Raw genomic sequence first — 23196 nt, 5'->3', positions numbered from 1 at the left:
ATTTTCTTCAAGCCTTGCTGTCTTCTGTTATAGATGGTTCATGGCAGATGAAAGAAGGGCAAGATCATCTGCAAAATCAAGGTCTTCTATCATTGTTGTGAAGTTCCATCTGATTCCAGTTCTCTTCCCATCTGTTGTTCGCCGCATTACCCAGTCGATTACAAGGAAGAAAAGGACACCTGACATGCAGCAGTCCTGTTTCACTCCGGTCATCACTTGAAACCACTCAATTGTTTCACCCTCATCTATGACTGAGCACTGGAAGTCCTCATAAAGGGTCTTGACCATCTGGACCAGTTTCATAGGGATTCCACACTGATCCAAAGAATGTTTTCAAAGTCGACGAAGTGGATGTACAATGTAGCATTCCATTCGTTGACTTGTTCCAAGATATTCCTGAGAATGAATATCTGGACCACAGTTCCTCTGCCTGTCCGAAAGCCGGCTTGGGCCTTCCTGAGTGATAAATCCACTTCTGTCAGTATCCTGTTGAGCAGGATCCTGCTGAGCACCTTGCTGACCAGTGGCAGCAACGTAACTTCCCTCCAATTTCCACATTCCTGTAGGTTGTCTTTCTTTGAAAATTTGCAAATGAGTCCTTTTTTCCATTGTGTAGGAACTGCTTCTTTCTGCCAAATGAAGTCAAAAATCCATCTTAGCTCAATACTTGTCAGCTCAAGGTCTGCCTTGAGCATCTCAGCAGTAATTTGGTCTGCTCCAGGAGCCTTTCCATCATTGAGGGTTTTCAGTGCATCTCTTATTTCTTGCAAGGATGGAGTTTCCTTCACCTTCTTCTTGTGGTGGTTCTTCTCTGTTAAGCACTTCCTGGAAATGCTCCTTCCATCTTTCCTTCCTAGCTTCTTTGTTCTTCAGCAGCTCTCCATCCTTGCTCTTCATCGCAGCTGCTTGCCTGGTGCTATGTCCTGTCAGCTGTTTTACTATGCTGTAGAGTTCTTTCTGTCGCCCGTTCTCTGTTGCTGGCTGAGCTGTGATTTCTCCGTCATCCATCTCCTCTTGTCTTCCCTCACACTTCTTTTCACCTCTGAGCATTTCTCCCTGTAATCCTCCTTCATCCTGTTCTTGACCCTCTCTGAGCAAGTACTGTCAGTCCTGATCTTAATGTCTTTCCTCTCATCTATCAGTTTCCAGGTGTTGTCAGTTATCCATGGCTTGCTCTTCCCTTTCCTGGACCCAAGCACTTCCCCTGCCGCGTTGGTGTAGGCACTCCTCTGTTGTTCCCATATCTCTTCTATATCCTCAATCTCAGTCCTGTTCTCCTCAAGCTTACTCCTCACTGACTTACAGAATTTTCGCTTGGTTTCCTCGTCCTTTACTCGGTCAACATCAATCTTTGGCTTAACCTTTTTCTTATTTCTGTGTGACTGAAGGCGTAGTTTGATATTGGTCCTCACAAGGTAGTGGTCGCTGTTGGTATCTGCACCCCTCTGTACTCTGGTGTCCAGTATGGATGATCTCCACTGCCCGCTGATCAAGAGATAATCGATTTGGTTCTTTACTCTGCTGACACCCATGTTGCCTTATGGATGTCTTTGTGGGGGAATAATGTACCTGTTATCACCAGCCCACTCAGTTGACAGAACTCGCATAATCTCTCTCCATTGTCATTCTGTGTTCCAAACCCGTACACACCCATTGTCCTCTCATATCCGGTGTTATCACTCCCAACATTGGCGTTCAGATCCCCAATGATGATGATGATGATGTCGTTCTTGTTACATCCATCGACTGTTTCCTGGAGCTCCTGATAGAACTGCTCCTTCTCAGGATCTTCTCCTTGTGGGGGGCATAGACTTGTATGCTGCTTATTCTTCCATACCTCGAATAGAATCTGGCTGTTATGATTCTCTTGTTGATAGGAGTCCATTCCATGAGCGATGTTACTGCTTTCTGGCTAATCAGGATGGCAACACCTCCCTCGTGCAGTTCTTCCTCTCCACTGTAAATCAGTGTCTGTCCTGTTGCCAGCTTCATCCTGCCTGCTCCAGTCCATCTGCACTCAATAATCCCAAGTACATTCATGTGGTACCCCTCCATCTCCCTTGCTATCTGTGCCGTTGCTCCTCCTCTGTACATCGTTCTCACATTCTGATGTCCAATGGAAAAAGTTGTTTTGGGGCTTGCAAGAGATCTCGTCGTACGCGGAGTTTCCGGTAAGCTTTCACCCATCATCGCCATAGTGCCAATGCCGGCAATCCCCTCTCCTCCAAGGTTTTCATGTTGATTGATGTCCATAAATTTTGTAATCAGTTTTTTCTGGGAGGAGGTAGTTCGCCTCCTGCCCAACCTCCAGACTCAGAGGACCAGGGTTTTTCTGTTGGGGTTTTCCTTCCCTTAGACTGCGTTGCAGTCTCGTTAAAAAACGGACATCACCCTGAAAAAACATGCAGATGTCTTTGTAGAGACTCTTCATCTGCATAAATCATCATCACTGGTGAAAAAACAGTAGCCATTCTGACCAATGGAAGCCGAGAGGACAAGTTTTATTGTACCATAGGTTTGTAGATGGATCATTCGTGGAAAACCCTCAGTGCAAGTCCACATGCTTCCTCCAACATTTGCGGCAGCCAAGTGTCACATTAAAAGAGTGTACCTACAGGTTCAAACAAGGCCAAGATTGGAGAATCTACTTTCACTAGAGGAATCGGGTTGGTTACTTCATGAAGGAAAAGTGTCATCCGGAAACCACCAGCCTTCCACCGGCACCTCCCAAGCTATAGAAAATATCAGATGTAATTGTGAAAACGATTACTACTCTAAACTTTACTCTTGTTGGAAACATGAACTTGAATGTACCCTCACTTGGGGTAAAAGTCAAGGAGTAGATTATTCCAATTGACAAATCAAAACCAATGATACTGTTACTTACGAACAAATATCAAAGCAAAATCGACTTTTTTATAATTCTGTGTGTTCAGCCATATTGTCATGCATTAGAGAATCCCCTGCAAACCAATGCAATGCTAGTGTGTAATTGGCGCAATTTTTATGAACACCTAGACTGTCAATTTTGGTAAGTTTTTAGTATAATAATACTTTTTTGTCTTACAGAAAATGTATGCATGCATGACAGTTTTTTTTTTAAAAAAAAGACAGTGGCATTGTTTATAGTAGACACCTGCCACCAGGGGACACTGATGAACTTTTGAAAATTTCCACCTATCAGAAAGCTAGGATTGGTAGTAACAATTAATTCCAAAGGCTGTGATAATAGGATGAAAACATAACTGCACGTTTAGACTAAAAATCCTGAAATATCACTATTTCAATCCAAAACTACACCTTCATATGAGGAACTTACTTCTGAATGCCTGCCTAAAAAACAATGACACTCTCACAATAATAAATTAGAACACAGAAAATGTCACTGTGTCATCATCAGACAGTGTCATTATGTCATTACTATGCAGTGTCACTTTCATTACATTTCAGCAAATTCCAACATGGAATGGCTGATGGAGGAAATATGTCCTCTATAGACAATGTCACTGTGTCATCAATAAACAATTTAATTTCATGGATAGCTGCCACAGTGTATATAAATATTAATTTGTCATCTAAAGACAATGTCCCTGTATCAGCAATAAACACTGTGTCTGCCATGTAGAGAATATAGTTCATACACTTCACGAACAAAGCCTGGTCCAGTTGGCCCAGAAATGTCAACTTAAAACAGTTAAACACTTCGCAAATCATCTTTATTACTGTAATATAACAATACATTGCAATCAGAGTTCATGATGCTTGATATAATCAGTCATTGCATCATAACAAATGTGTTTCTGAGTTATACATCTGTATTCTAAGTACATTTTAGATTTCTTATGTTTATCATATATTGAAATCTATAAAGATATAAATGCCTCTGCTTCTATGCAAACGAGAATCTGATATGTTTAATGGTATTCAAGTAATGACCACTAGAACAGGATGGAAGGACATTGGTAACATTATATATCCAGTCCTCAATCATACATGCAGTATGATAACACTATAAAGTATACAGCTTAGACTTTGACATTTCAACAGTAGCAATATACACAGAATCATTCTCGGCCTATCGGCAGTCAAGCTCATTGCTATACCATCTGACAAAGGGTAGTAACTCATGGAGATCAGAATGACATAGAATTTGTTTAGTGTAAATAATATGTAAATCATATTTCATGGAAAAACAGGCAATCTTATTGATTTTAAGAACCCAAATAAGAATTTTATTTAGGCAATATACCCATCTAACTACACTTTGTATTTGGGTGAAAATCTATTCTCAGTAAAGAAATCAAACTTGTAAATAGAATAAAAGAATATTTCAGCAAATTTACTTGTTTAAAACCACAAAATTAGGGGTCCGAAATCGTATGCCTGCCTCCTAAATTGTGAGGGTTGGATAGTATCATTCTCGCTCTCTGCACCCCTGAAAAACATGTCATGGCAAAATTGAAGGTTCCATGTGTCGCTCTGTAATAAGTTCCTTCATTTGCCAATTTTTTTCTTCTAGAATCAATCAAATTACATTGCTTGTGCCTTCTATTTTGCCAGGACATATTCCAGGGGTGCAGAAAGCGAAAGTGATCGTAACCCCTGTAGTAACAAGGATGGGCAAGTATGTGCTTCATGGTACTGTATGCATTGTGACATCACCAAAGAGAGACAAAGAGAGATTGACAATTTAGATTTTGTATCAGTCGAGGAAAATGCTCTTTTCAAAAATGTTGCCAAAACATTTCAGTTATGAGAAACAGAATCTTTTATTCATTTCAATTTTTGATTTGAGATTTGGAAACTCAGTTCAATTTTTTCTTTCATCATACTTCACCAGAGGCACTGTAAAATGAAAAATTGTAAGACTTGAAAGTAAACCTCATATAAATAAAAACTCATGTAAGATTATCTTTGTAAAAAGAAGGCAAGTACGTGTGTACCAATACATATGATACTTAGTATACAGCTATATACCATTATGAACCCTAAAGGAAATGACATTTCCATAAAAACACCATTGGCTCACAAATGTATAAATACCAGGCAAAACATGTATAAACAAAGGAATAAAATGCATTAAAACACCACTGTAGTTAAGGTTGTTCTTCATTTGTATCTTCACAACATAGAAATTCATTAAGTCATTTCTCTACATATGTTAAGTGTTGCATCTACCATCTCTTACAAACATATGTCTATATAAGTCTAAAAAATAAAGTCAATTTGGCAAGATATCCATTGACATCATCCATAATTATAAAATGGAAATGAAAAAAGGGGTGTTTATGTAACACTATGTCCCCAGTTGCAAAACAATTCTGAAGTGGGACATTAAAACTGTACTGTGTAAGGCAAGTGTTAATTGCATGCACACTTTGTGAAACACTTGTGTCTTCGTTGTGGTAATGATTTTTTTCACTTTCAAATGTAGGTCAAATGTCATGGTCAAGGTTGATACCACGAGAAAAGCCAAATATGAAAGTCCTGCCTATTGTGGTGTAAAAGTTATGGCCAATGCTACAATTTTTCAAATATACATGGTCTTTTGTAGGTCAAAGGTCAAGGTCATATGGTCACAAATTTTGTTACCACTGAAATCTTGTCAAAGGAACATGCACGCCAAATATGAAAGCCCTGCCTGTTATGGTGTAAAATTATGGCCAATGCTACATTTTTTCAAACGTACATGGTCTTTTGTAGGTCAAAGGTCACAGTCAAGGTTATAGGGTTTCAAATTTTGGTACCACTGGAAAAGTCTTGTCAAGGAACATGTACACCAAATATGAAAGCCCTGCCTGTTATGGTGCAATTGTAATTGGCAAGGTTATAGTTGACAACTGACAAACAGGCAGCACAAAAACAATGCCACTGATATTTCGACCTTGAGGCGTAAAAAGCTATAAATGCAAAGAAAATCATATGCAATTCAATAATCTCTCTCTCCCTCTCTCTCTCTCTCTCTCTCTCTCTACATATTTATATATATATCAATCAATTAATCTAAATACTAGCAGGTATTTCAAACTTAACAATCCATAAATGATGTTATTTAAGAGACTGGCAAAAACTAAATTTAAATGAACGCTGTAAAATTATCCATTATTTGTGGATCTCAATTTTCATGTTACATGTTCACTATTTCATGGACAACATTTGGTTCCTGGGTCAATATTTCTCAACAAAAAATATTTTGTGAATACATAAATTCATGGTTTAAGAATTCCGATGGAATTACTGAAAATAAATCCCCTTAAAAAGGAATGATTTTACAGGAAATGGACTTTCAGTAAATGTCAGTTTCAGTCTGTGCTTCTGGGATTAAAAACTCATTAAATCTTTTGTACATATAATCACACATGATCAACTGATTATTAAATTTCATGATGATGACGATCATGCTAATTACATGGAATTTTGTTATTCATAATTAGATATAAATTTTAAATAGCTAATAAAAATTTACTACCCTTTAAACATATAAAAGAAGACAGCCATTCAAGATGTTTCTACCTTGATCATGACTAGACAAAACAAATAAAATTTCCTCTATAAATTCCTTACAGATCTTTTCTTTTTTTTCTTTCAAATATGTACAACAATAATAATTGGTAATATATAAGATCTTATATAAAAACTAATAAGAAGCAGCAAAATTGTATGTAAAAAATAAGTTATTGGACTTGTTTTTGATAAAATCTTATCACCATCTCATCACACTTCTTTCCATCTTTCTTGACACAAGATTACAAGTATATTAAATACCTTGGTGCTAATATGCTTCGCACTGATTATTTTTCAAATGAAAATGACAGAGTGGTCATTGAAATGTTACACACCAATTTCTTATTGGTTGTGATAAAAAACTTCTTTTCAAAATACCTGATATTGGGTTAAAAGGGCGACTGGAACATTTGTTCCTCTTATGGTTTTGTTACAAAAATTAAAAAAAAAAACAAAAAACAAAAAAACACAACTGAGAAACAAGACCTAGCTGCTAGATTTAATTTGTATTACAAGTATTTGTAAATATGAGGACAAAAAAATCAAAATAGATTCTAAAGGTATATGATTTTTCTCTGTCAAGTCAAACCTTGTCATAATGTAAAACTCCCAACATCACCAGTATTACACTAAAATTTTATCAAGACACAATATAACACTCCACCACAAGATGAATGAACATTGAGTAATAAGAAGAAAAATAATTTAAGGATTTGTTTCTTTTACTTTTAAAGTAGAATCATTATCTAACTACAGAAAAACATCAGTAGTACTATACACTTCATTGCACTCTTTTCATGTCACAATACTGATTGGTGAAATTTTATATAACATAATCTTTCTAAGGAATCAACAGCATTTAATATATATACTAACATCAATGCTCAAACCTTCTGTGAGGTAGTTCACAGCTTGGACTGTCTTCACGAGATGGATTTGACCCAGAACTACCACTACCTGTGCGACTACGAATATGCTCTCCAAAGATTTCATCTCTGAATTCCGACTCAGGAAAAGTCACATTCCCACCACTGGCCCCAGAGCACCTGCAGGAATCTCGTTCCAACTCTGCCAATCTCAACTTTTCGTTTAACTGTTCATGCAGTTTTAGCTGATCCTCTACACGTGTAGGTACCGGAATCCTTCTATCCTGTATACTGTTGCGTCGTTGTGTCATCAGATGCTCTGTTGGTAAGCGATACATGGAGTCAAAATCTGGATTTGTATCAACACTGTATTTATTGTTCTTATTGTTTTTCATTTTTTCCTGTTTAGAGTTATCCCCCTTGCTTTTCTCTTTGCTGCGACCTTTATGTATGACTCCTTCAAGGTCAATTTTTCCTTTCAGTATATTTTGTTTCTCATCTCTTGGTGACTCTGCTCGTTTTTCTTCATTAAGACGATCTTTCACCTTTGGACATGTGAAATTCCTCAAACCTTTGTTTCCCTGAGATCTTGGAGAAGACAAAACATTTTTGTTTCCCCTATTTTCACTCTCCTTTTCTTCATGGAATTTCTCCTCCTTTGGAGAAAGTTGTTCTTTCCTGTTTTCCTCATCAGGTAAGTTTACCACTACATTCAATTGCATTTCTTTAGGAGTACTTTCCTCTATAAGCAGAATTTCTTCACATATATCATCTGAAGGGACTATTTGAATTTCTGTCAGAGAGTCAGTACTGTTGCTAAGTAAATCATCTATGATATCCTGATTTTCATTAAATATCCCTGAGTTTTTCGTTGATGACTTTGTTGATGAAGTGGCAGATGATGTTGATGATGAAGACAATGATTTTTTTAGACTCTCCTGCTTATTACAAAAAGTCTGCTTCTCCACCAAAATATCTTTGATATCTGTTACCCTTGTGACTTCAATATGGCTGCCACATTGATTTGGTTTTTCAATTGATTCTTGGTTGATCATTTTTCTTAGTACTTTAGGAGACAAATCGTCAATCTGAAAAAAGTAATAATAAAATGAAGTGCATCATACAGCTGTTTCATCCTTCACGGATCTGAACTCATCGGTGATACTAATTGTTGAACACTATAAATAGATGGAGGAAAATCAAATTTGCTAAAAAGCCAAATGGGGAGAACCAATAACCCTAAAATTCAATAATTGTCATTATTTTCAATGATTTCAAAACAACTGTGCATAAACTAAAACCCTGGTTTCTATTTATTCTCAGAGAAAATTTTGATGTAATTATGTACATACCTCATGTTCTATATGAAAGGACTTGATGACAATCGGTTCATCCTCTGGACAACTGTACTTTTGGAGATAAGGATGAGCTAGAGCTTCTTCTGCCATGACTCTTTGACCAGGACAGAACACCAGCAGTTTCTCCAGTAGATCAACAGCTGTAGAAAGCAACAAGAATGTCAGTGAGACTGGTGAATGCTCCCCGAAAATTACTTTATTGGACACAAATTTTTTTCAAAATGCAATAATTTTGTAATTAAGAAGTTGTAGGCCCTGAATTTGGCATACTCCACATTCTCTTAGTATGGCTAATGTACAAACCAAATTTCAAGAACTCCTACATTATGATTCTTGTACACTGTACTTCTCCTTATCAACATCAATCTACCTATGAAGTTTCATGTTGATACCTCTTATAGTTTTTGTGATATGCTCCAGACAAATCAAAATGGACAGACAGAAAAAAAATGGACAAACAAAGGAATGGATAGAAGTGTGGACAAAGTGCCAACTATAGAAGTTATACAGATAACCTCACACGAATCATATTAATTCATTATACATGGCCAACAATAGCTATGATACAAATCTTAAGGTGAGAGTCACATGAAGTTGTTGGACAAGTTCCATAAAATGCAATGTCACACAGAAACAGTGTTAGATTCTGTTGTAGCAGTGCTCATGTTCTCTTTGAAAGTCAGAGAAAACTCATGCAATACAGGTAAATTTTGAGCTGAACACTTGACATTATTTTCTCCCCGAGACATTGACACATCTGTTTCGGTATGTGTTTCAAAAGAAATTTGAAATAGACTGGTCTAGATCTGCCACTACAAGGAGACCCCACCTCAAAATGACCCTGACTTTCACAGGGCGATAAACACAGAAAACAAAGAACCAAACTTGGTTCTGAATAAATCTTACCATCAGAACTAAAATCTTTGAAATTAGATTTGAGAGAGTGTTTTGGAGCCTTTGACCGCTGACGGAGCACTGATCCTGGCAGAACTTGTGTAAGTACATTCCACTCATTGTCATTAAGAGAGAGTGCATCAATTATCTGCCCCATCTGATCCATTTCATTGGCTCCAGGGAATAGTGGTTTACATGACAACATCTCAGCAAAGATACATCCAACTCCCCATATATCAATAGCCTTGGTGTAGTCTCTGGGTGACACTATCAGCTCTGGGGATCGATACCAACATGTTCCTACACCATCTGTCAGAAAACCCTGAAACATTCCTTATATTTAACACAGCTGTACACAACACATGCAGTGTTTTTTCAACGTTGATTTAACAGCAGCCTGTGCTTTAATAAATTGGGAAAATAGAGATGGGTTTTATGATAAATTTGGAAAATATTCTTGTGTTTTGCTTCATTTTGGGAAAATAATTCACATTTTGGCTCGGGAAACAGCCTTTATTCATACACGTATAATATACTGAGGTATGTATTTTTTAAGTTTTTACTAGACTTTATAGAGTTATTTCAGTTATATCTAACAAACACAGTATAATGACATACACTTATAAATCTAAAAAGTAATTTGAGAATTTTGTAAATTTATTGTTTCTTCCAGATTAGTGTAAGTTACAAATATGGCCCAAAATAATCTCTAATTCTCAGAGTAGATGATATGTATATGTTTGAAAAAAAAAAACACTTAACTTTTGTATAAAGTTCTTCAATTGATTAATTTCTATATTTTCAACTTACTATGAAAGACAAAATGAAACTGAGTCTTATACTATTGAGTAAGAAAGCAAATTAGAAAATACCTTATGAGAATATTCTGTATCCACCACTCTGGCAAGTCCAAAGTCGGCTATCTTTAATACCATATCATCAAGGTTGATAAGAAGATTGGCTGGCTTCAGATCTCTATGGACAACATTTGCTGAATGTATGTATTTGAGACCTCGTAACAGCTGATACAGAAACAGGCGAGCATGCTCCTCTGTCATCTGACCCTGCTGAATAAGCTGGTAGAGATCTATATCAAGTAATTCTTGAATGACATAAATATTCTTCATTTCATTTACATTGATGTTGCCATGGCAGCCCATAGCAAATCCATTCGGACCCAGTATTTCGTAGACTGTGACTATATTTTCATGTTGTAGACGTCGCATTATCCTTATCTCTCTTAACACGTATTTACAGCTTTTTTTGTCGATAAAACACAGCTTCTTGATAGCAACAGATTTATCACAATCACTGTCTGTTGCAGAATATATAATACCATTCCCACCATAGCCAATCCGCTGTAGATCAGTAAACCGTGGATCAACACAGAAGTCTACATCTTCAGCAGTTTGCTGGGAGGGATATCTGTCAGCCATAGTTACCTATTCAAATATAATTACATAAAAATTAGCTTCTTTACATATCAATGAGCACCAAGAATTTATTCTCTTTTCATGAGCTATTTAATTGATACAATGTATCCTTATTGTTCTGTAAGGGAAGAAAGCCTTTAATGCACTCAAATGCATAAGGGTGCAAATGGTAGTCTAAACTCGACTAATGCCGGATATTGCTCTTGCTGGGTTTTTTGGTTTCGTATTTTTTGCTTTTTAATCGAGACACATTGGACTAATCGAAAAGTCTTCAACATATAAGCGTTATACAGTTAAAACAAACAGCATTACGTGAGTGAATGATTTCTGCAAATTTAGAGGAAATCAAATATTTCTGTAAAGCATCATAATGGTTATTGTGACTTGTACTTGTCTGCGATCAGCTGTCATTCTTTTTGTTCTATTAATAGAGCTAAAGTTTCCATTTCTTAAATAGTTATACCTTCGTGGTGAGTTGAGTAGACTTTTCTGAACTCGGCTGCATCTAGCAGAACCTTTTCTCGAGTGTTCGGAGTCGCAGCTGAGTCGTCAGCTGGCCGTCACTTCCGTCTGCCCGTCTCCCACCATGTTGACACCAACAAAGCGTCGCCATGATAGAGATGGTGAGTCTAATAGTTGAATTAACAATGGTGACAAGCAATCCGGAAAAAGACATTCGTTTACCGTAAACTTTGTATAAGTATGTGGTTTTCTGAAAAAAACCCACCAAAATCAAAACCAGCTCGAAATGGTTCGAAGTGCCAAGGCTCGTCAGAACAGAAGACTAGTCTGCCAGTTAAGTAATTGTTTCATAAAGCAATAATCATATCTTAGTCCAGCTGAAAAATGTTTGAAACATGGTTTTCATAATTTTCATATCATCGATCTTTTTGACCACATTTTCCCAGTTTGTAAAATGTAATATTATATACCTGTGAATTCGCATTACGAAGTAAGAACCAAACAAAAAGAAAACGATGTACTTGTTCTTAGAGACAATCATTTTCGGAGGATTTTGTCGTTTTTAGTCCTATCAGTCCTGATTCTTTCCCGGGTATCAACGTGAGAATTATTCCTTTTTCATATTTTTTCTCGTTTCACCATTTTTTAGACAGATTTATTATTTTGCTTTTAAATCATTACTCGATTCAATCATGTTTTCTTATGGTTCTCTTTTGATTTAAATAAGAAATTCCATTCCTTCCCCTCAACCTCGCAAAAAAAAAAAAAAAAATGAAGAGGGAAATAAATTCCAAAAAACAAAAAGTTGCATTAGGAATGCAATGCTCAAGAGGTGAATGACGTAAATGTCAGGAGCATAATTAGGTATTGATAGAAATTATACCATGGCTATTAAAAAAAAAACCAATACTGCTATTTCATAACAAAACGTTACCGATTATGTAAACATGCATGTGAGTAAAGTAGGAAGTAGCCAACAGTATATAAAGTTCGGACTCCAAGCATTTTTTGTTATTAAAATACAGAACATGACAAGTTATTGCAACTGTGAAAACAATTTTACTGCAGTACATCATTGTCAGTCCTATCAGCTGTCAATATGAGTCACAATACTGTAGACTTAGAAACAATTGAAATCAGATTGATAGTGCATGTGCAAATTTTATTTTTAAAATCTATTTGGTTACAAGACTGAAAAATAAATAAATAAATCCGAATTGTATCTCAACCACCGCGCCCATCGCTTTAATGTTACGATATCCAACGTAAACACCTTCTTGATCTTGAATAAGGAAATGACACAGCGCCATCTTCGTGAAGGTCAACAATGGCTCGTCGGTTGCTGAGGAAATTAATTGTCGATCTTCCAGCACGGGTATTCATTTTCAATCAAGTTTCTGGTTTATTGTATGAAGTTGTATGCATTATTATAGCATTTACGTTTTGTCACAATTCTGAAAGGGAGTGATTTGGTAAGACAAGTCTGGTACGAATCACGATGCTCCCACGTGTGTTGCAGACGATTTTTTCATGTCATACGATCAATTGGCAATTGTTACCAACTTGTTGATTTTTCTTGCATCGAATATTTTACTAATTACCTCCTGGTTAGATTTTTATATATTTTTTACTTGTATAAACACAAAATGACAAATCTGTCAACGAATATCTTATTATTAGTCTAATAGTAATACATCACTTTCATCAGTTTCGGACTCATTAATGGGTTTTGGCAATAATCGTTTTCCTTCAAAAATCTGCGATACCATTTATCGAAATAGTGATACCAAGGTGAATCGGTTTAAGTCTACCAATTCGTTATCACCAATATAAGAATTATAAATGATAATAAATATCACACATTTATTTTCCAAACAACCTCAGGATCATGCAATTCTGTCCAGGAACTTTTCATCAGAGGTGAGTTTAATTTATACTTTTTTTTACAAATTACCAGTAATGTTGTCGACATTATTAAAATTGAAAAGCAACACATTTTGCAATTTTATCTGCTTTTACCTGCTGAGTGGTCAAATAGGTGAATATATATATATATTTCTTTATGATAAAATACCTAGTGCAGCAAGTTGATGGTCATGGAAGATACAATGTACAGTTGTCAAATTTAAGTCAATCAACCCTCAATACTTTTTTAAAATGTTGTAATTTTAAAAATGGTTTGCCTTCACAGAGTCGCCTGGTGACCATGATTCCTGGAGATGGAATTGGACCAGAGATCTCCGATTCTGTTAAACAAATATTTAGTGCTGCAGGGGTAAGTTAGCAGCTTATGCTGCGGGTAAGAGATAATATGATATCCATTAAAATTCCTGTTCTCTCCTTTTTGCTACTGTAATGAACATATCTTTGTTTTTGTCATTAGTTTAACACATTCATGTTTGTACTGTGAAAGAATTTTATTCAATATTGTGATGAAACTTTCAGTCCTTGCAATGCATTCATGTTTTATGAAATTTGTTATCCAACCACAGTCACTTATGATAATTATAACAGTCTTCCCTATTACGCCTTAATGAGGGTACAAAGTTCCTGAAATTGGTGAAATTCAAGAGAAACAGTATTTTTACAGCCCTTAACACCATCCCATACTGTAAACACTTATTGGATAAAGAAGGCTGTACCATTATCCATAACAATGTATTGTACTGATGTAAAAGACACTAAGATTAGCATGGTAAAAATATTGGTTAGAAATAAAAATGATGTTACTGGCACATTAATGTGTCTGTTTTCCAGGCACCTATTCACTGGGAAGATGTTGATGTCACGCCAGTAAAAGGACCAGATGGTAATTTCCGCTTACCTCAGAAAATTTTTGAGTCCATGGATAAAACAAAAGTTGGTCTGAAGGGTCCTCTAGCTACTCCTGTGGGTAAAGGTCACCAGTCCCTGAACTTGGCCTTAAGGAAGTGAGTATAGGAAAAGTAAAATAACATATCAAAGATTATATAATGATGTATCAGATGTCTCTTAAGTAATGTGACAGCAATGTAACATGACATTCAAGGTTGTTTTCATCCAATTAACATTGATTATACTTGTACCATATCATGTAACAACAAGGGTTGTAATTAGGCAACAATGTTGATTGAACAAAAGAGCAAGAGTTCTATAATGTGACATAAGGAGATGTTTAATGTGTCATCAAAAATTGTTTAATGTGACATCAAGATTTGTTTATGTGACATAAATATCTGTTTATGTGACATCAAGATTTGTTTAACTTGACATGAAGATTTGTTTACTGTGACATCAAGAGTTATTTAATGTGACATCAAGAGCTGTTAAATGTGACATCAAAATCTGTTTATGTGACACCAAGAAATGTTTAATGTGACATCAAGAGCTTTATATTTGGGACATCACGAGTTGTGTAATGTGTCACCATGTGTTGTTTAATGTGATATAAAGAGTTATTTAATGTTAAAACAAGAGCTGTTAAATGTGGCTCCAAGAGTTATTTAATGTGACATCAAGAGGTGAATAATGTGACACCACAAGCTGTGCAATGTGTCATCATGTGTTGTTTAATGTGACATCAAGAGTTGTTTAATGTGACATCAAGAGTTATTTAATATGACATCAAGAGCTGTTTAATGTGACATCAAAATCTGTTTATGTGACATCAAGAACTTTTTATTTTGGACACCATGAGCTGTGCAATGTGACATCAAGAGTTATTTAATATGACATCAGGAGTTGTTTTAATGTGACATCAAGAGCTGTTTATGGAGTCTAGGGATTGTATTAAACAAGATAATGGACTGCTTTTGTAATTTGTAACATTAAGGGTTTTAAAATGTGAAGAGTTGTGTAATGTGACACCAAGAATTTGTAATGTGACAACAAGGTTGAAAGTTTGAAAATGATTGTAGAGGTTGCATATTTTTGTGACTTTATTTTTCTCATATGTCTTATCATCTGTAAATGCAGTTTCCTCCTAATTATGACATAGAACATTTTAGAGCAGAAGCTAACTATAAGTTGTTGCAAAAGTTAACAAACTTTTTTTCAGAGCTTTTAAATTGTATGCCAATGTTCGTCCCTGCAAGTCCATAGAAGGATACCAGACTCCCTACACAGATGTGAATTTGGTTACCATCCGGGAAAACACTGAAGGAGAATACAGTGGTATTGAACATGAGGTGAATAAACATGTACTCCAGGGTCAATTTTGCTGATGAGATATTTAATTTATATAATCTATAATTTGTATAATCCAAGCTGTTTACAGAAAAAGGAGAATGCTTTCTATGATTTAAACAGTATACATGTACATTTGAAAGCATGCATTTTTTAATATTTTTACAAAGAAATAATGAGGGATCAAAGTCTTATCCAAGGTACAGGTAAATTATTTGGAGGACTGGAAAAAGTTGCAATATTTTGAGAGAGAGAAAAGAAAGCAGCATTGAAACTTTATTTTTCTTTAAATACATACAACAATAAAAAATGTCTTTAAATTTTTAAAATTCTCAAATGTAGTTTTTAATATTTACTAAGCTTGCTATGATTTCTCTTTAAGGTTGTAGATGGTGTGGTACAGAGTATTAAATTGATTACGGAAGACGCTTCTAGACGAGTGGCAGAGTATGCTTTTAAATATGCTCGAGACAACAACAGGGACACTGTCACAGCTGTGCATAAAGCAAACATCATGTAAGACTTTATCACAAATTAATAAAGATTAACTGTTAGTGTTGTTTTTGGCATTCCTTCAATGATTTATAAATTAAGTAAAGAATAAAGAGTAAAAATTAGTATTGTGTAGTGAAGTTTAGAGACGATTAAATTAGTATTGTGTAGTGAAGTTTAGAGACGGTTTAATCTTTTGTTATATTACTAGTGTCTCTGAATTGATAAGAAAATCACTATGAAAATTATAACAGTGTAACAGTGTTGTAAAAGTGCTTTCTTTTACTATATGTTTTCAGTATTTCACATTAAAGATTTACATGTCCTGAAGAAATATTTTTTCTTTAAGGTTTTGATGAATCATTTGTTTGAGTGTGTAAGAAAATACATGTAACTTGAATTTACAGGCGAATGTCAGATGGCCTTTTCCTTAAGTGTTGTCGGCAAGTGGCAGAGGAAAACAAGGATATCCGCTTCAGGGAGATGTATCTTGACACTGTCTGTTTAAATGTAAGCCAGGCTTCTTTGACCAAACTTTGTTTGATCCATGTATTTCTTCTAGAATGAAGACATTTGAAATGTCAAACCAAGAGCTTAACATATATTGTACAGTTCTTTGGTCTATAAAATTTATCAGATGTTATCAGTTCACATGGCCCAAAAGACAGAGTGAGCTATTGGCATACAGTGGCATCCGTAGTCCATCCATCTTTCTATCCATCAACCTTTTTCTACAAATCACTACTTGTCATGAATGACTAAGCCAGTTTTGATCAAATTTTGTCAGAGCAACCTTGGAGGAAGGGGAACAAATTTGGAAAATAGATGTGTTTTGTGTTGTGTGCTTGGATATTTAGAATTCCTTTTCTGTTAGTTTTAATGAAGCAATTTCAGCCAAGCAAAGCAAGGTGAGCGATTCAGGCCCTGTGGGACACTTGTTTTAAAATGTAATGTTTTTTGTAAGTCTTTAAAAGCAAACTGCAATTTTATTGTTGCCCTCAGATAACCAGATAAATACCGAAATTCAAGTTTCAAGTCTTATACTCTCGCTCAGGATTTAAGGAAGATAGTCTTAAGTTGTATCATAAATTCCATGTTGTTGTATGTTGGCTGTTTGAGATGTCTACAGGATTGGGGATTTCTATCATGTCATCTGTTTAAATGAAAACAAAGACTTTTGAATGCTGTTTTTTCTTCCCATTTTCTCCAGGAAACCTGTCTTATGATTTAATTGTAGTGATAAGCCATAGAAACTGTAGTGATGAGCTATAGATACTGAAATGTTGGGCTCTAGAATCTTTAGTGATGAGCTATAGAAACTATAGGGTAGGGCAATAGCAACTGTAGTGATGGGCTCTAGAATCTTTAGTGATGAGCTATAGAAACTATAGGGTAGGGCAATAGCAACTGTAGTGATGGGCTCTAGAATGTTTAGTGATGAGCTATAGAAACTATAGGGTAGGGCAATAGCAACTGTAGTGATGGGCTCTAGAATCTTTAGTGATGGGCTGTAGAAACTGTAGATCCTTCTGGTATAGTATTTTATCTATTTTTTGTTGCAGATGGTCCAAGATCCCACTCAGTTTGATGTTCTGGTAATGCCAAACCTGTATGGTGATATTCTCAGGTAAATATCGAATCATCAAATGAATTTCCTGAAAGTTACATGACTTTGTATTTTACACTCAAACATTTCAGCACTTCTATTTTCACAGAAGATATCAAAAATATTTTGAAATTGGTGTTGGGGTTTTTAAGCCTTTTCCCTTGGTGCATCTGTCTTTAAAACATCCTTGTTATTACTGTTTTCTTAAAAGCACTGGATGGATTGTTCTAAAATTTTGTATACAGTTTTCCTTTGATCCATCTAGTTTTGCTTTGTTTGTGATGCTATTTCTTGAGAAGTATTAAAGGATCTTTTTATTTCATATGTACGTTTTCTTTGGTAATGTTTGATTGTGGGACTGATCAGAAAAACAAAAATGGCTTAATGGTGATCATATTGGATTTTGTCAGTTAAAATTGGTGACTTACTTTATATTTTTGAAAATCCATATATTGGTTCCCCTCGGTCCCTGGTAGTTGCATATGTTCAATTTGTTGACTGATGTGTAAAGCAAGATGGCCAATAGGTGGCCATTTTGTATACAGTATGTATAGTCACTTGAAGGTTGTCAATACCATAAGGCATTTCTTTAGATACATCGGCCATACATTTTATATAGGTTTCCCTTGTTTGTTGACTTTAGAATATGATTTATTTGATTTACCCATTAATATATATATATATGTTAGTAAAACAGAAGGGGTAAGATTCATCTCATAAAAGAATAAATATCAATGATGGGCACCAAGCTTCCCCTGCAATCTCTTGTTTACATCTTGTATGTGAATAATAAAAATATGTACAATAATATACATTTGTATATTGTATCTTCTAAAGAACTTAGGTGAAACGCAAAGCCTGTATTAGATAGTAGGTGAAACTCAAGGTCTGTATTAGATTGAAGGTGAAACTCGAGGTCTGTATTAGATGGCAAGTGAAACTCAAAGTCTGTATTAGATGGCAAGTGAAACTCAAAGTCTGTACTCAAAGTCTGTATGAGATGGCAAGTGAAACTCAAAGTCTGTATTGGATGGCAAGTGAAACTCAAAGTCTGTATTGGATGGCAAGTGAAACTCAAAGTCTGTATTAGATTGAAGGTGAAACTCAAAGTCTGTATTAGATGGCAAGTGCACATGATTTATTTATTTTTTAGATTTTTTTTCTTTTATTGATTGACATGCAATTGTTGATATGTGTAGTAGTAATTTCCATGTACATGTTGCAGTGACCTTTGTGCTGGTCTAATTGGAGGACTAGGGGTAACTCCCAGTGGCAACATTGGGGAAAATGGTGCCATTTTTGAGTCGGTAAGTGCAAACAATGACAGGAAATGTCAATCAAAGGTAAATGCAAAAACAGGACACCAACATTTTATGAATCAAGATGCACCCTCGAAAAAACATTCACCCTGGTTATAGCCTAAAAAAAAAGAAGGAAATTTGTGATTTGTTGTAATGAATATATTAGTAAGAGGAAGTACTTACAAAAGGTATTGAAACTTCTTTGTGTTTGTTGACCTGTTCAAAACTCAACCAAAGCCTTAAAATTTGAATATACTTTCGGCATTTTACTATACTTTGATAAAGTTGAATGTAATAAATTGATACACTTGCACACTTAGGTCCATGGTACAGCACCAGATATTGCCGGCCAGAACAAAGCCAACCCAACTGCCCTTCTCCTCAGTTCTGTCATGATGCTGCGGTATATGGGTCTATCATCATATGGAGACAGGATAGAAACAGCTGCCTTTGACGTGATACGGGAGGGCAAGGTCTGTACTCTTAGTCAATACTATAAGACTTTTTATTGTAGGTTGGGGTGAAGGACAACAACATTCCACCTGAAGGGTCACTTAAGTCGTAAAATCTGAGGCTTTGCCGAGGCTTTTACCATATTTTGTGACCTCTTGGGTGACATACCTCATCCTTCACCCTGACTAATAGACTCTTTCATATGTCAGGGTGAAGGATTGTGATATTCCACCTGAAGGGTCACATGTCGTAAAATATGAGGCGTTTCAGTGGGTTTTACATTTTGTAACATTGAGGATGAAATTTCCCATCCTTCATCCCAACATATGAAAGAGTGTTTTTCTATCATTTCTCATCCTTAAACTTTGGGAACTAATAACTGCAGATGTGAACAATGTACTATAAAGGAGGCCATATTACACAAAAATCATATTTTTTTTTATTCAATTAATCAGCAAATGAACATGGAAAATTGATTTTCTGTACCTAGCTTTGGCAAACAAAGTCTGTCCTAGAAAATCAAAACAGTCACTGCAATAACTATTTGTACACCAATGTGTATACATTGTATCAGGCGATGATGTCAGTAGGAAAGGGACACGTCACATTTCTACGAACATACACTTGTGCCTGTATTGCACGGATGGGTGTGTAATACAAGAACAGCGAACATGGGTATATTGCTCTGGACAGACCAGTATTACACAATTAGAAATGAGAGAAATATGGGATATTGTTTGAGTTTCCATTTTATGTGAGATTTTGTTTGAATAAAGTCATCAATGTTTTTATTTTTAAGCTGTGGTGGTATAGCCCTTCGTTAAAATTTCACGTCCGTAGTACAATTTTGCTTGCATTTAAACTGGCATAATAAACTGTGATATATTGGTCATACTAAGAGGATGTGCAGTGTACCCATTTCAGGGCATTAAACCCCACAATTACAGAATTATTGCCCTTTGTTATAAGTTTGTGTCCAATGAAGTTGTTTTCTGGAAACATTCATCAGTTTCATTGATACTCTTATATTATGACGTAACACCATTTGTCCATATTATGACATCATAGTTGACCTCTGACTGGCACAGCCAAAGAAAGAAAGTCCAGTGTATTTTACACTAGTGACATATTGCAAAAATAGTTTATGGGAAATCACTGGATAATAGGTCAATTGTGTGATAAACAGTTGAAGTTCTATGATACTCAGGGTGTGATCTACTTCAAGTGTAGATATTTGTCTTACATGTATTAACGAATGTGTAAATGTACAGAATGGCAATACACATCAGTTGTAATGATTTTGAAGGATGACAATTTATTTGTTCCAGGCTCTAACAGGTGATTTGGGTGGATCATCGACTTGTTCAGACTTGACCGATGCCATCTGTGAGAAAGTGCAAGCCTCGGGATAAACAATGCAATATCACAAGATATTATTATGAAATTGTGTAGAAGACTTTCAAAGCATTGTTTTATCCTTAGAAGAAATATTTTGTTACTAAAAATTAAAACTTGGTTTATGAATCATCCTGATCAGTCCTGTAAATTTCTTTTCACGAAGTCATGTTATCACTATTTTTTTTATATCAGCGACCAAGAATGGCAGTGAAATGGTTGTTTAGTAGATGACATCATTTTTAAAAAAAACAAAGAAAAGAAACGGGTAAAATTCTGTTTGTAACCTCCATATCTTCTTTACTATTTTTTTGAACTAGGACATTGATCTACTTGTTAAGTAAGATGTTGTGAATGAAACTTTCATAATTTATTTCATTAAAGTGCTTTGTGTTCTTTCCAGTATATTTATGTTTTGAAATACAAAGGTAGTATCAACAGTATCTGGTTACTTGCATTAACTTTACATTGCATTGGTTTTAAAACTAAGGATTCAGAGAACATTGAATTCACAAGAACAAAGTGTCAATTAACTTGACAAGTTTTATTAATAATATCCATCAATAAAAAGCATGTCTCTCACTCTAGGAGTGACCAACTGCAGCTATCAAAAGATTAAATCTAAAAGCCATTTTCAAATACATGCTTAAAACCCTGTATTTCTCTTTAAAACTTTTAAGTACCAGGGTATATTGCATAAAATAGCTTACAGTACGGAACTTCCTTCTGCGATTTGATTTTGTCAAATAGTTGTACATTACAATTGAAATTGCTATAATTGTTATTTAGTTATGTGTAATGTGATAGATCTGAAACATTTGATTTGATATTAAGATTAAATGTGTTCAAATTTATTTAATTTCCTTTATACACTGTGTCTACAATATTGTGACTCCTAGCTATATATAAGATGTATTCTACACATTTGTGAATAATAAGATCTTAATATTGTTATGTTTTACTATAGGTCATTCATTTACTGGCATCTATGCTTATTCTTGCAGACATAACAGAATTTGTGCTCATGCGCTTACAAAATTGCATAAAAGTTATGCTTGGTATTGCAACAAGGCTAACGAGAACTTAAGTGACAATAAATGTCAAAATGTTAATGAACTCATAATTTCTTTGTAAATTGGTCCAGAAACTTTAATAATTCTAAAACTTTGTAGATTTTAAAGGTATTATCAAAAGAAACTTCCAGCAAAAGTTTATGTTCTCAACAGAATGAAATCATTTGAATTTTGAATCCAATGTTTCATGTTAAGAAAGGTGAATTTCATTTTCTTCAATATGAAATACTGTTTTGAAATACATATATTGATATTTCTAAAAGAAAAACTTCTGCTTTATATAATTTAAGTGATTTTTAGTTTCCAATCTTTGAGCTAAACATCCTTCAGTATTTTTATCTGGTTCCAAATACAAATTAATATCAACAGGATCTAAGCATTTTGTAAATCAAACTGTATACATGTACCATGAAATATTCAAACTTATCTAGGTATACAGTATTTTTATGTAGGAAGAACATGAGATATCTTTTACAAGTACATACATATAATATAATAATGTATTTCATGTGTCAATATTTGCCTTGCATAATATATCAATATATTATTTTGGAGATATGTACTGTGCACAAATGCACATTAATAACTAACATCATACAATTTATTTCAGTACATTTCATGCGGAATATGTGTTCACATAAATAATATCAGTTAAAAGGTACAAAAACATGTTATATATTATGAATTTTAACAAACAATTTACGAGAACTACTTTTATCTTATCCGTTATTCGCCATAAGCCATATCAAGTATGCTAGGGTATACAAGAAGTATTGTTACATCTCGGTGTACAGCAATGTTATTGTTCAGAAAAAATGGTCACTCTACTGCAGTTGTTTGGAGATTAGTGTTAATGATGTAGTAACCACATGGTTGTGGTTTTATCCCTAAATATTGGAGAGTTTATTATGTTGATTATTGTATAACAGTATTTATAGTGTCAGTTCTCGTAAAGTTACTTTGCAATATGTTATAATTTGAACATGTTTGTTAGATCTCCTCTTCAATAAATCCTTGGTAGTAAATCACTTTTGTGTTGTCTTTTCAAGAAAGTCATCAAAATTAGATGAATGATTTAATCTCTCTAAATCTACACCAGTTTTCATCACTCACTCGATGACAAAACTTCATTGTATTGCTGCCATCAAAAGAAGAAAAGTCATATAAAACAAAATACATAAAGTATACAAAATCA

At 34.8% G+C, this 23196-nt stretch overlaps 3 protein-coding genes across 3 annotated transcripts; 1 reads left to right on the top strand and 2 right to left on the bottom strand.

Moving 5' to 3' along the window:
- Positions 1-938: 938 nt before the first annotated feature.
- Positions 939-1532, bottom strand: LOC132547510 (uncharacterized). The gene has a single exon (XM_060211266.1). It carries the CDS (start codon positions 1530-1532, stop codon positions 939-941), a length of 594 nt encoding a protein of 197 aa, XP_060067249.1.
- A 5451-nt stretch (positions 1533-6983) lies between these two features.
- On the bottom strand, positions 6984-11605 carry LOC132547520 (uncharacterized). Its single transcript, XM_060211274.1, has 5 exons — positions 11519-11605; positions 10495-11064; positions 9635-9944; positions 8723-8868; positions 6984-8458 (listed from the first exon to the last, which is right to left on the bottom strand). Exons 1-5 carry the CDS (start codon positions 11558-11560, stop codon positions 7382-7384), a joined length of 2145 nt encoding a protein of 714 aa, XP_060067257.1. The 5' UTR covers positions 11561-11605; the 3' UTR covers positions 6984-7381.
- A 1231-nt stretch (positions 11606-12836) lies between these two features.
- On the top strand, positions 12837-23026 carry LOC132547474 (isocitrate dehydrogenase [NAD] subunit alpha, mitochondrial-like). The gene is made up of 11 exons (XM_060211229.1): positions 12837-12892; positions 13402-13437; positions 13709-13792; positions 14275-14447; positions 15554-15683; positions 16064-16197; positions 16581-16683; positions 17736-17800; positions 19005-19086; positions 19401-19553; positions 20862-23026. Exons 1-11 carry the CDS (start codon positions 12845-12847, stop codon positions 20943-20945), a joined length of 1092 nt encoding a protein of 363 aa, XP_060067212.1. The 5' UTR covers positions 12837-12844; the 3' UTR covers positions 20946-23026.
- The last annotated feature ends 170 nt before the right edge of the window (positions 23027-23196 follow it).

This window comes from Ylistrum balloti, unplaced genomic scaffold, assembly GCF_031769215.1.
Source record: "Ylistrum balloti isolate Yb309-2 unplaced genomic scaffold, AGI_CSIRO_Ybal_v1 Utg369958, whole genome shotgun sequence".
In the NCBI taxonomy this organism is placed as follows: Eukaryota; Metazoa; Mollusca; class Bivalvia; order Pectinida; family Pectinidae; genus Ylistrum; species Ylistrum balloti.
The sequence above is the reverse complement of the archived record's forward strand: the minus strand, read 5'-3'. Positions and strand labels throughout refer to the sequence as shown.